Consider the following 15,078-nt stretch of genomic DNA (forward strand, 5'->3'; position numbering starts at 1 on the left):
ATGAAATTTAATACTTAGCCCAGAGACATACCGGTATTTTGCCGTGCCCATGGCCATAAACAAACCCGTTTTATTATTATAAATAATAATTTGTATAACTCATAAATTATAGCTATCAAAAAATTTATCGAAACACATTAATTAAAATTACTTTTCGGTTATAAATAATAAACATTTTCTTTAATTTAAGTCAAACATCCTCATAACATTATAAAAGAATATTTCCCAGTCCTTTTTCATACTTAAATTCGTGCAAGAATTATAAATTTATTATACAATCAATAATCATCAATATATATATATATATATATATATATATATATATATATAAAAAGGAGGATGCGGACGTCTCTAGGATTGCTCGATTCGGTCTTCTGATTTTTCTTAATTTTCGGATAGAAACTATAATTATAATTCAAAAAATCATGTTCAAGAATTCTAAAGGTAATACAATTCTTTTCTTATTGATGTTGAATTCTAAATGTAACTCTACAATCTAGAAGAAGGGTTCTTAATTTTTTTATTTAGGAATCATAAAGATAATATAATTCTTATTTTTTTATACATTAATATACAAATTATTAAAGAAGTACAATTCTTATATTTCAAAAATTATAAATTTATAGTTTTATTTTATTAAAGGTAATATAGTAATCATAAAAGAGATATAATTCTAAGTAGTTAAGAAATAGGAATCTTAAAAAAAATAAAATTCGAAACAGTTAAGAAATAGGAGTCTTAAAAAAATATAATAACTAAAATATATAAAATTCTAAGTAGTTAAGAAAAATACAGTAGCTATAATATATTTTTCCAATTATAAATATAATTTTATCGTAAGGTAAATGATTCTTGATTAGTATTGTGCTTGAGGGGAGGGCGACCCAAATTAATTTTTATCTAACTAATAATAAATTTTCTATTAGCATTGTGTTTGACGGGAAAACGGCTAAAACAATTTTTTATCTAAGTTATAATATATTTTTTATTAAAACGGCACATCGGCTTAAAATAATTTTCATCCAATTATAATCTTTCATTTTATCGTAATTATAATAATTTTTTATTAGTGTTGTTTCACTTTCTTCACTATTTTCTTAAATTGTATATATAAAGGAGGATGCGGGCGTCTCTAGAATTGTTCGATTCCGTCTTCTGATTTTTCTTAAATTTCGGATAGAAAATATAATTACAATTCAAAAAATCAGGTTCAAGAATTCTAAAAGTAATACAACTCTTTTCTTATCGAATTATAAAGATGATACAATTCTTTTCCTATTTTAAAGGAGGATGCAGGGCGTCTCTAGAATTGTTCGAGTCTTCTAATTTTACTTAAATTTCGGATAAAAAATATAATTATAATTCAAAAAATCAGGTTCAAGAATTCTAAAAGTAATACAACTCTTTTCTTATCGAATTCTAAAGATGATACAATTTTTTTTCTTATTTACAAATCTTAAAAGCAATAGGATTACTAGCTATTATTGATAAAATACAATTTATATTTAAAATTTGTGATGTAAGTTAATACAATTTTTATTTTCGATTAGCTTATCGTCATCATCTTGAACGGTCAGATACTGATTATCACCAACTTAATTTGTATTGCTTGCAACAAAAAAATATGCAAGGATGGCCCTGTGTTTTATTTATTCAAAATAACAATTATTGAACAAATATAATTTAAAAATACAATTCTTATTTTTAAAAGTTATAAAATTTATAATCTTATTATATTAATTTTTTTTCAAATTACATATCTAAAAAATAAGCATATTCCAGAATCTCAAATTGTCTAAACAGGTTTATAACGCTAAACTCATGTCGTTCCATAATGGTCAAGAAGATAGAATCTCTATCATGAAAACATCTTTAAAATCTTTACAACCTCATTCAAATAGTATGCATTGACTTACAACCAATCTCGATAATAGTTGGATTCAATCTTATAATTTTCTTAAATTTCGAATAAAAAATAAAATTATAGTTCAGAAAATCAAATTCACGGATGTTAAAGGTAATACAATTTTTTTTATTGGATTCTAAAAAATAAAACTCTTTTCTTATAATTTTCTTAAATTTCGGATTGAAAATAGTAATACAATTCTTTATTTCTTTTCTTATTTAGGATTCCTAAAAGGAATAGGATTATAATTATTTAAACCAACAATCCTAGAAAAAATATAATTTATATTTACGATTTGTAAGGTAATACGTACAATTTTTATTTTCGATTTACTCTTATAATTTTCTTAAATTTCGAGTAGAAAATAAAGGATTGTAAAGATAATAATCATTAAAAAATTAATAGCAAAAAAAATTAGAACCATAAAAGAATAATAATTTTTAACTAAAACATTGGAATCATAAAATAAAATTAATTAATAAAATAAAATAAGATATATAATATAGGAATCATATGTTGATTTTATGATAATGTAAATGATTCTTGATTAGTATTGTGTTTGAGGGGCACGGGAGGCGGCCCAAACTAATTTTTATCTAAATAATAATAATTTTTCTATTAGTATTATGTTTCACGGGAAAGTGGCTAAAATAATTTTTTTATCTATGTTATAATATATTTTCTTATTAAAACGGGACCAAGGTTCAAAATAATTTTTATCCAGTTATAATCTATAATTTTATCATAATTAGAATAATTTTTATATTTATTTAAACTAACAATCATAGATAAAATACAATTTATATTTAAGATGTGTAAGGTAATACATACAATTTTTATTTTCGATTTAGTCTTATAATTTTCTTAAATTTCGAATAGAAAATAAAAGATGGTAAAGATAATAATCACTAAAAAAACTAATAGCAAAAAAATTAGAACCATAAAAGAATAATAATTTTTAACTAATAAATAGGAATCATAAAATAAAATAATTAATAAAATAAAATAGGATATATTGATTTTATGATAATGTAAATTTTCTTGATTAGTATTGTGTTTGACGGCCATGGGAGGCGGCCCAAACTAATTTTTAACTAAATAATAATAATTTTTCTATTAGTATTATGTTGGACGTGAAAGTGGCTAAAATAATTTTTTATCTATGTTATAATATATTATTTGTTAAAACGGGACCACGGTTCAAAATAATTTTTATCCAATTATAATCTTTAATTTTATCATAACTATAATAATTTTTATTAGTATTGTATTTGACAAGAGAGCGGCTCAAACTGATTTTGATCTAAATTATACTGTAATATTTAATTTTATCATAAAAATAAAAATTATGGATTAATATTGTCTTTGACGGGAGGGCGCTTCGAACTAATTTTATTATTAGTATTGTGTTTGACAGGATGACCATTTAAAAAGAATTTTATACTAATTATAATATTTTTTTTATTAGTGTGTTTGACCAGAAGATGACTCAAAATTTTTTTATGCTATTATAATATTAATTCGCATCAAAATTTATACAAAATTTATAACGTCGCCGCGAAGCGCGGCTTTATTCACTAGTTAAATATGAAAAAAGGACCGCAATTATCATAAAACTATTTCAAGAGCAAAAGCCCCTTTTATCAAAAAAAGAGCAAAAGCCCCCAAAAAAATAATTTATGGTCAAACTGTAGTCCGCTTAAATTAATCAAAAACCAAATTGTGTATTAATAAATCAATTAAGACCGGCCGTCGTGGTCTTTGTTTAAGCTTCAACTGGGTCGTTGAGACAGGAATTTACAGAATTACAGGCTTATAAGCTCGGTTTTGACCAGATTCCAACTCTGATCATTGCCTCATCTCTGCATCTTTCATCGTCAGCGCCACTTCTTCGAATTCAGCTGCTATTTTACTAGTTTCGATTGGATTGGACTACAATTTATTTCGGTTTATTTGTGATTGAAAGATATGCAGTCAGGTTAGGGTTTCTATGTGAATTTTTTTTATATGCTTTGTTGCTTCAATTAACGGTCATTCTTTTTAAGTTTACTTGAATTTGTTTGTTTCGTGTTTAAGTCACGTGTTAATTTGGTTGATCACTTTGTAGTTGCAGTATATGTAAGTTCTCTAGTTGCACAAGCACAATAAAGTTCGAAATCGCGTAGAGTGGTTGACTAAAATTGTAAGGTTGAAGTTCACTTCTAAATTATACGCAATGGACTTTAATTTGTCACAAGTAAATTAAATGGATAATATGTTATGCATCTTATACTTCTGTCTTTCTCCGATATATGAGTCTTGAATTCTTCCAGTTGCTCTAGATTTCCTTGGGTTTTTGGTTTATCATATTATGAATCGAGTTATGCTCCCTGTTGCAATTCTTACTCATGGGAGAAAAATAGTTCATTTGTGTTGGCATAATTATCACAAGAACAGTATGGTTATATATATATCATTTGCTTAGAACCTGATTTATTGGTAAGAACAGTACGCTAAGACAATATGTATATTGTGCTAGAAAGAGATCATATAATGTGTATAGTATCTTTTGTTTATTGAGATTCAGGACATTTTGCTCTATTCCAGGTACTGCTAGATTTATCGCTTGTTTCAGGTTTTTAAATTGATTTAGAATATTCTTGACATCATTTTTTGTTTAATACAGGTTATGATCTCAGTCAATTGATTCAAGAAGCTCAAGTTCGGTGGCTGAAGCCGCCAGAGGTACTCTTCATATTACAGAATCACAAGGACCATCAACTCACAGACAAGCCTCCCCAAAGGCCATCTAGTAACTGCCTTGTCTCTGTATATGCACCCATTTTTAAGAATATTTACAAAATTGTTTATTAAATGTATGGATCTATCAACAGGTGGATCATTGTTTCTTTTCAACAAGAGGGTCCTTCGTTTTTTCCGTAAAGACGGGCATAGTTGGCGTCGCAAAAGGGATGGAAGAACAATTAGTGAAGCACATGAACGGCTTAAGGTTTATTATGGTCTTAATCTCAGCACCCTGTAGTCAGTACTCTGCTATTATTATAAGTGGCGTGATATATCCTTTGATGTTCGAGTCTTTGCTACTAGACACAGACATAAAATTTTGTATAGAACTATCATAATCATGCTCTCCATATTCTCCCTTAGGAATTAGAATGTATATGTCCTTATAAAGTTACCTGTGCTAAAAATGTAACTTATACAATGTGCATGGTGATTGGAAATTGATGAACAGAATCTCAGTTCATGGTGTTTTTTTTTTAATTAATGAATACAAAATATCAGGAGGATGATTGACTAAACAAGTTTACATCCAAATTACTTACGACTGTGTTGTACCCTTTTACTAGGACATATTGTAGAGAAAAAGTCTAGGACCTGTGTTTTCTAATATCTTTTCGTCATAAAAATCGTCGGTAATACATAAACTTCCCCTAAGTTTAATGTGTGTATGTAAACGTTAGATAGGACTCAGTTATGCTTTCATGAATTATGTCAGGTATGTGTGATCTCTTTTTGTCCAGTTATATATCAAAGTTTTCCCTTTGCCTAGGTTGGAAATGCTGAAGCTCTAAACTGTTATTATGCACATGGAGATCTCAATCCCAATTTTCAGAGACGTAGCTATTGGATGCTCGATCCGTAAGTTTTTATCATTTCTTGGGCTGCATTATGCTATTGCGTAATTTTATTCATTGTTCTAATCTTCTAAATAATAAATATTAATTATGCCACTGGTAAGACAGTGTCCAACTATTTATTTATTTTGCTTTACAGTTGCATTCTGTTTATTTCTTCAGCTTCTTATTAGTATTATTTTTTGGTGTCAACAGCGGATTTGAGCACATTGTTCTTGTTCATTACAGAGACATAACAGAGGTAAGAAATAAACCTCATATAACTTGTTAATGCTTCATCACAAAGCCTCTCATCAACCAATATGCTTTATATTTTTAAGATTTACTATTTTAATGCCCCAATATTTTTTCCCTCACTTAGTTTGCTTGTCATGCCCCTATATAGCATTCAACTATTAATCAGCCAAAAGTTATGCTTAATAACCTCAATAGACTGATTATTTTAAGTTGGATGAAGCATATGCAATTCAGCACTTGTTGGATGCCCATGTTAGAAGGACAAACTGGAATATATATAGGGTAATACACAAAACACTGGTCGCTTATGTTGTACATTTTAGACTGATGTAAGCAACTTATCGGTTATGCATATCTGCAGTTCGATTAGTTTGCTAACTGCACCTGCTAAGCAGTGTAGATTTATGAATAAAGACTTCTTTGTTTTGAATATGTATCTATGGAACATAAGTTGAGCTCCAACTTGATTATGTGCTGGTTAATTTCAGGGAAGGCACAATGGCGATTCCGTTCTACAATTATCACCTGAATCTTATGCAACTCTGTCTCATGTTCCCAGTTCCAATACTACTCAGTTTGCAGGCTCCACTGATGTTATTAGTGACCTTCATGACCCATATCATAGTGCATCTAGTCCTGGTTCCATGGAAGTTAGTTCCAATGCAATAATAAAGAGTGACAGTATGAACTACTTTGACATGAGAAAAAGTACAGAGGAGCTTAATACATCACCCAATCTTGAAATTAATAAAGCATTGAGGCGACTTGAGGAGCAATTAAGTTTAAATGATGATAGCGTAGAACAAATGGGCTTAAGCTACCCCGGGCATGAAGACTCAAAAAATATAGGACATGCTGTCTGTTATCAAAGTCTCCCTCAGTCTGCTGTAATGCAAGATGACTTGAACAGCCTTATGTTGCAACAATGTTCTGGTATTTCTCATCAAACTGGTGCTCTGACTTTGAAAAAATTTAATATAAACAAAGCAATTTCCCCTCTTTTTCTGAGTGTGAACTCTTAGTATTGATCTACATATTCGTAAGTCAATTTTTAAGCTTACCAATGTGGTAATGTCAAAGAATCTCATAGAAAATTTAACTTTACCTTGATTAAGCCTCTGGCAGAATTTCAAAATGAGAACACATGCGCACCAGTTTAAATGGACAGTGAAAGAAGAAAAATTGACATGTCTGTACTCTTTTTTAGTTCCTTAAAGTTTCTACAGTACAAAGTGACTAAGCTAAGAGACACTATATTGTAGGTGAAAAAAACAAGGAACATTACTATCAACAGTTTGGGGATGGTTTTTCCATTAATGAAGAAGCTGCAGCTTGGAATGGGATGCTAGACTGCTTTACTGATTCGGCCGGTGTTGGTCAAGGACATAAACATGTAAAAATATCGAATGGAAATGTAAGTGATGCTTGTCACATGATATGTGCGTTACCACTTTTACTCTCTTCTTCACTGTGCTTAAATTAAAACTTGTTCTTACCTGTTCTCTAATATTGTTAACTTGGTTCTTGAGGTGGCCTAATCTTGACAGATATACATATAATAATTAATTATTGAGCATAGGGAACCTAAGATGTATCGTAAGTATCTTCCCTGTGACACTCTAACCAAACTAGGTAGTTCCTTTTTTTTAACGTATTTTAAGTTGTTTTCTTCTCTCTGCCGATACTCTTTCCTGTCTTTCTCTGTTTCTATACCGTATACATACACACATATTTATTTATACAATGTTCGTAACACATTTTTTACTCTCAACGTGTATAAATGCTTCCATGGTTGAATGATGAGCACTAGCTGATTGATCACAACACTTTCACTGTCACTTTTCCTTTGGGTCACCCAACAAATAGCAAATAAAACATAATGTTCTGGTGCAGAACATCGTGCTTTTTTCTCAGAATATAATGTCCTGCACAGGATGTACATTTAATTTTTAATATAAAATAATGTGATATCAAATTTCATATCGATTTCTAGGGGAAGTAATGTATTTGGTTTTATACCACATGAGTCATTAAAAAGTAGCACTTAGGATCTGATCAAGAAATTCCGATGTTTTGCGTTGCAGCCTCGATGTTCTGCAGTGGAACCCAATGTCGCTGATTTTTTTTTTAATTGCATGAGAGATGAGTTTTAGGGATATTCAAACACAATAGTGAATACAAAAGAAAAAAATACACCTTGGAAGACAAGAAAAAGAAAGATAAAATGACATTGCGAGAGGTGTTCATGAAGATCTTATAAATAGATGTTTGTGTATGTATATATCTGTGTAGAGAGACGTGTGTATGGAAAAAAGATAAATATGGGGTTATTTGGAGAAATAATTAAAGAATAAAAAGAATTATGTTATGATTAAAACTACCTAGTTTTGTTTTAAAATCTTAGGAAAGATACCTAGGATGTATCTTAGGTTCCCTGTTATTTAATTATTTGACTTTGGATACAAATATATGTAAAAATGCACATTTTACTTGAGCTCATTAAGGAAGAACTGTTATCTGTAGCTTCCTGTCTGCATATGTTAGTCTAAATGCAACTTCAAAATGGAAGAATAACATGTTTGTTGTGCTCCAGGCTATTGTTTCACCTTCGCCAGTCAAGGAGCCATCAGAAGAACAAGATATTTCTGAATGGATAAATTTTGACGCTGAAACTCCTGAGAATTGTATTTTCCTGAACTAGTTGTTTATATCTTTAATTTCCAGAATTTTGTATCTATTGTTTCTGACAACTTCATCATGTTGCCAGCTTCCAATGTGCTGTCTCAAGAAGCTGAAACATTCAGATTTTCTGCACCTCCTCATGCAATGAATTACTATGAAGCCAACCCCTATCAAGAAATGTTTCAACAAGATCAGATTGGCGTGCCTCTTCAAGCAACTCCTAGTTCGACCATCTCTATTAATTACAAGTTTACTTTGCATGAGATATCACCTGATTGGGGTTATGCCAATGAGACTACAAAGGTATACTTCCTGAATAGTTGTTTGGAAAAGGAAATTTGAAAATTATATTTTACTGTACCCAGATAACTTCAAAAGTCATGGCATATATGATGAACAGTTCACTTCCCACTTACAGCGTATTTAGAATGAATATATAATCCATTTTTTCTCTCCTCGTGAGTGGTCCTTAATTGTTATATGTGAGTGGTCCTTAATTGTTATATGTGTTGTTTCTGTCCATTGGTTCTTTAGTCACTAGGCCGATACACCAATTAAATATTTCCTCGTCATATCTCTCTTGACATATACTTGTCATATCTGTTCTAGTTCACGCTACCTTTTATGAATCCTTATAGTTGCAGCTCGCAATTTTAGAAAGGCCATTCACAAAACTATTAAGTTAGATAAACATTTGTCTGACTCACATTTCTCATAATTATTGCTGTCTTTCTCGTTGATCAAGGAATTGTGAGAGGGTATAACGATATTTTATGTGTGTTTTGTAGTAGCCTACAAATAATGAATCTTTATCTTTTTTAACCACGTTGAACTTTTTTCTCTTTTCTTACCTCCAAATCAATTAGGCAGATAAGGACAGATATATAGTTTAATGTTGCTCACAAATTTGGGTCATATCTCTTTAAACAATAAGAGGTTGAGCTATTAGCTTACTAATCAAATAATGAAATATTTATTATCTGTATTCTTATGGATAAAATTGCATTTAAAGTATTGATTGTGTTCAAATGTAAGAAGAAATAATTTACTGACTGTTGTTGCAAGTACTATGTTGGTCGTTGGATTGAATGGCAATATGTGAAAATAATCTGTTTAATGGATGTCCCGAAAGTTAAAATTTGAGCTCATGTCGTTCTTGTGGACATAAATAATGACATGATCAGATACACATATTAAGTAGAAAGTCTTACAATACAACAATCCATATGGGTAAATTGGTACGAGTAAAGTCAGTGTTATGCTATTCTGTGTTGTAAATTAATATGAGCCAGTTCAGTGTTATGCTATAATGTTATAGACTTACTTCTGACAAGGAACTGGTGGTCTTCGATTTCAAAGCTCGTGTTCTTGTTGCAGGTTATCATTATTGGATCATTTGTTTGTGATCCATCAGATCACGGATTGACTTGTAAGTTTGGTGACATTGAAGTTCCTATTGAGATTATTCAGGAAGGTGTCATCCGTTGCCATGCCCCACCTAACTTGCCTGGTAAAGTAACACTGTGTATAACCTCTGGCAATCATGAATCCTGTAGTGAATTTAGGGAATTTGAATACCGTGTCAATCCAAGTAGTTGGCATCAAAGCAATGTACCTAAAACAGAAAAAAGCACAAATTTGGAAGAACTCTTGCTGCTTGTCAGACTTGTTCAGATGCTTTTATCGGATTCGCCAGTTCAGAAAATAGAAAATTCTAGATCAGACATTTGTCTCTTGGACAAAGTCAAAGCTGGCGAAGAGTCATGGACCCAGGTTATTGAGGCTCTTCTAGTTGGCACGTGGACATCATCTAGCACAAAAGATTGGCTCCTAGAAGAGCTTCTGAAAGAAAAGATGTGCCATTGGCTTTCTTCTAGACTGTTGGAGGGATCTGACCATGCACAATGTTTCTTGTCCAAGAAAGAACAAGGTATTATACACATGGTTTCGGGATTAGGATTTGAGTGGGCCTTGAACGCGATTCTAGACGCTGGAGTCAGCGTAGACTTCCGTGATATTAATGGCTGGACAGCTCTCCATTGGGCTGCACGTTTTGGAAGGTACCTGCTCATCTTCTTATTTAATTTTTTTAATATTGTATAAAATTTTTATAAGAAAATATCTCCACAAGTTGGCTCTTTTTCTTCTGGAAAAAAAATCTTTCTGAAAACATACTCAGCAAAGATAAAAGAAGAAACACTATTTAAACAAGAGAATACTTAGAATTCTATTGCCCTCCATCTTATTCTACCAAACTGAAGATATTTCTGGTTTCCTGAGTTGAACCTAGATTATGCACGAACATGATGTCTCAAAGTAACTATCTTACATATATCATGAGTAGCATACTATAAAATTTGTACTCACGTGCATGGTGGTACCCTTTATTAATAACTTGTTTTTTTCTTACCACAAATGGGGAAAAAACAGAATAAAAATAGTTAGTGCACTTATTAGGACTGATTTCTTATTGTATTTTCTTGATATCATATGGAATTAGCTATGCGAGCTACACTTTATTTTCTTGAATAATGAGAAAAGATACTTGAGAGAACATAGGGTGAAACAAAAATGTGAAATCAGCATAATAATTCTATAGGAGCCTATGCTACTTGACTCGGGTACATGACACATATCCAGATCTCGGATTACTGACAATGGAGACATGGGGAGTTGGGGACCCTTTCCTATTTTTGGGTGTGCCATACGGGGACACAATATATATTCACAAAATAAATTATTAATGATCAAATGTATTAGATATTATTTTATAGATAAAAAATAATACTCAGATTGAATTTAGTTTTAAAGGATTGTACAAATTAGGCAGCTATTCCTCTACTCTTTCTTTTTTTCTCATGTACTTTTTTGCATCATAACATTATTTCATATGTGATTTTTCAACTGGTCAAAATGTACACAATTCGGTCAAGGATCCAAAATGGAATAAATGTTCGGGTCTGTAGGGGACGCCGGCCAAAACTGAAGAGTCTGAGTAACAGACGAAACTGCTTTTTGTGAGAGTTTAGTTTCAATATTGGGTTTTCGAGTGTCATGTCATGGATCTGCCAAAATTGTAAATATGCCCACTCAGGTGCTAGGGAAAAATAATAATTCTTCAGTGGTACTCCCTCCGTCTCAATTTATAGGTCCCTTTTGGAAAAAATACTTGTCCCAAAATACTTGTCCCTCTCTTCTTTCAATACAAATTTATCTACATATTAATTGTGATTTTTTTGAAACTCAACATTATTCTCATTTCTCAATGCACTAAATTCCTATATTTATTGTATTTTTTTGAAACTCAACTACAGTAAAAACTTTATAAATTAATAATGTCGGGACCGGAGAAATTTATTAATTTAGAGAGTTATTAATTTATCGATAAATTAATTATTATTAATTTAAAGAGTTTTTAACCAATTATACTTAGAATTACATTGCACTTTTAAAGTACTGTACAACAAATGTAAACAAGAGGAATAAATGTGTTCAATATATTCTTAAATAAGTTTGGCATATATAAATTACATGAATATGTTAGAACATTCAAACCATATCTCACGGGATGACTTCTCATCCATAGGGTGTTGTGAAATCTACTATTGAATCATATTTCAATAGAGTGTAATATATTTTTTTCAATTCTATGAATTATTAATTTATGATTTTTTTGGGACCGAAAATTATAAAGGGATCTCCTAAAAAATTATTATATTATTATTTTATCGAGTTTTTCAATTTTTTATATTGGCCCAAGTCGGGACCGGACAAATTTATTATTTTAGAGAGTTTATTAATTTACCAAGTATTAATTTAAAGAGTTTCTGCTGTATATTCTCACTTATCAATGCACTAATTAATGATACATGAGATAGATTCTATCTAACCAACTTTTTTCTTAATATGCGTGTTTATTCCAAATGGACCTATAAATTGAGACGGAGGGAGTAATATGCTTGTCAGTTGAGAATTGATACAGAATTTATTTACATAAAGCAACAAGGTTCCACTACATCCCAAGTGCCCCCCCCCCCCCCCCCCCCCCCCCCCCCCCCCCTCTCCCCGATTTACAGAGCCATATATGTTTGATAAGATAACAGCTTGGTTGTAAAAGATCACGGTTTGTCTTCAGTATATATACCTTTTGTTGTTTAGTCTGGGTTAGTCATGTAAAAAAAATTTTAACTACCTGCTTTTTATTCTAAAAAAAATTTCTCTGCAACAGGGAAAAGATGGTTGCTGAGCTTTTAGCATCTGGTGCCTCAGCTGGGGCACTTACAGATCCTTATTCACAAGATCCAACTGGTAAAACACCAGCATCCATTGCTGCCTCCTGTGGACACAAGGGGCTTGCAGGCTATCTTTCTGAGGTGTCATTAACCAGCCATCTTTCATCACTTACGATGGCAGAAAGCGAACAATCTAAAAACTCTGCTGAGGTTGAAACAGAAAGAACTTTAGATAGTCTCTCGAACACAAATCTCACTGCCGTTGACCATCAGCTTCCCCTTAAACAGACTTTAGCTGCAGTTCGTAATGCTTCTCAGGCTGCTGCACGTATACAATCCGCTTTTCGTGCTCATTCTTTTAGGAAGAGGCAAGCAGCATCTACGACTGCTACTGATGATAGTGGAGATGCATACAGTTTACTTTCACATGATGTCTATGGGCTTTCAGCTGCATCAAAGTTGGCCTTTCGCAATACACGGGACACCAATGCTGCTGCTTTATCTATCCAGAAAAAATATCGTGGTTGGAAAGGTCGTAAAGACTTCCTTGCATATCGCAAAAAAGTAGTGAAGATACAGGTAGGTAACCTGCTTCAGTAATTGTGCATATCTTTTCTTAAGAAGGAATTGAAAGGTGAACTGATAAGAATCAAGTGGATAACTAATAATGAAGTATAATTCTTTTTAGGCTAGGCTTTAAGATGTTAAAATTCTTCGGTCCTCACAATCACTTATCACTCATACATACCGGCTTAAAATGATGATAATTTGTTTTTTTAGTGATGTATTTGACATAATTGCCTACAATGTGACTCGATACCTTAAACGAAAGCCAATTTGATTTTTAAGCTCCTCTTACTTTGCTGAATTTCTCACTGCCTTTCTTTTATTACAATTTTCATGATTCATTAGAGCGTATAATAAGATCTGTAATGATGCTCATACTTTGATTGTTGTATGTCAGGCTCATGTGAGAGGTCATCAGGTACGGAAAAACTACAAAGTTATATGTTGGGCCGTTGGTGTTTTAGAGAAGGTTGTGCTAAGGTGGCGCAGGAGGAGGAGCGGTCTTAGAGGATTCCGGCCTGAAGCAGGGTCAATTGATGAAGTTGAAGATGAAGACATTGTAAAGGTTTTTCGTAAACAGAAAGTGGATGTAGCTATTGATGAAGCTTTGTTAAGGGTGCGGTCCATGGTTAATTCTGAAGAGGCACGAGAACAATATCACCGCATGCTTGAAAAATATGGCCAAGCCAAGGTAATCATAAACTTTATAACCTTGATTTGATACTGAATATCTGTTGCATAGAATCATTGAGCACAAGAAATGTAAAAGTTTCTTTGAAAAACATAGTTCTAGTTGACACTTGACAGGAGTTCAAACTATCTCGTGGAGGACCATAATTTTTGTAACATTACAATCCTAACATGAAAATTGCAGGCAAAGCTTGAAGGCTCAACGAGTGAAGCATCAACGTCAAGTGAAATATCGAATATGGAAAATGATGGCGGCATATAACAGTTGAGTGCAGAGGAAAAAGGCTGCCATTCTAACTACTTTGTTCATTAGGATAAATTTGAGGCTTCTACTGGCTTGAGTTTACACAGTCGGTATATAGTGATTTGTACATAAGGTGTTCTCAGCTGGGAGTACAATAGTATAGTTAATAATTTGTCTGTGTATTATGAGTTTATTGTATATTTGTACGGTGGATATGACTTGTAATGTAGTGCCCCCGTATATGGGAAAGGTAAAAATGGCTGAGAAAAATAATTGTAATGTAGGTAGCATGTTTGTGAAATGTGAATACTGCTGACTGGAAACTATCATCCGATTATTTATTATATTGGAAATTAACTGTATTGTAGGATGTTTTTGAAATGTGAATAGTGTCATGTGATTTTTTGTTCTTTTATAAACGTGCATGACAATACAATAAAATCAAGAATGAACCCTGGTCTATTCTCAATTTCTAACTAAGAGTTGGGGACCACATCTAACTATTACTAGTATATAAAAAAAAAAAAAGCAAATACAAATATACTCCCTCTGTCCCCCATTTTAACTGATGTTTGACTTTTTAACACGTATATTGAGGTGTAAAAAAATAGTATCTACACTCAATAAAAAATTTTAATTCTTATATCAAATTAAAGTTTGGATTCTAAACTTTTATTTGATACAAATTTTATAAAGATTAATTATGTCTACATGTGATTCTTTTAACATCTTAAAATACGTGTAAAAAAGTCAAAAGCAGTTAAAATGGGACGGAGGGAGTACTATAAATCTATAATATATATATTCAAATATGTCAATTAATGTTTTCTTTATGGACAGGATAGAATTTAAAAAAAAATCAGTAATTAAAGGACCAAAAAG

The 15,078-nt window shown here is 31.6% G+C and overlaps 1 protein-coding gene across 1 annotated transcript; it reads left to right on the forward strand.

Moving 5' to 3' along the window:
• Positions 1-3,591: 3,591 nt before the first annotated feature.
• Positions 3,592-14,577, forward strand: LOC108209401 (calmodulin-binding transcription activator 4). Its single transcript, XM_017380277.2, has 13 exons — positions 3,592-3,884; positions 4,572-4,697; positions 4,780-4,895; positions 5,460-5,548; positions 5,740-5,785; positions 6,270-6,714; positions 7,044-7,195; positions 8,375-8,465; positions 8,549-8,766; positions 9,841-10,523; positions 12,692-13,274; positions 13,660-13,953; positions 14,137-14,577. Exons 1-13 carry the CDS (start codon positions 3,875-3,877, stop codon positions 14,212-14,214), a joined length of 2,931 nt encoding a protein of 976 aa, XP_017235766.1. The 5' UTR covers positions 3,592-3,874; the 3' UTR covers positions 14,215-14,577.
• The last annotated feature ends 501 nt before the right edge of the window (positions 14,578-15,078 follow it).

Source organism: Daucus carota, chromosome 2, assembly GCF_001625215.2.
Source record: "Daucus carota subsp. sativus chromosome 2, DH1 v3.0, whole genome shotgun sequence".
NCBI lineage: Eukaryota > Viridiplantae > Streptophyta > Magnoliopsida > Apiales > Apiaceae > Daucus > Daucus carota.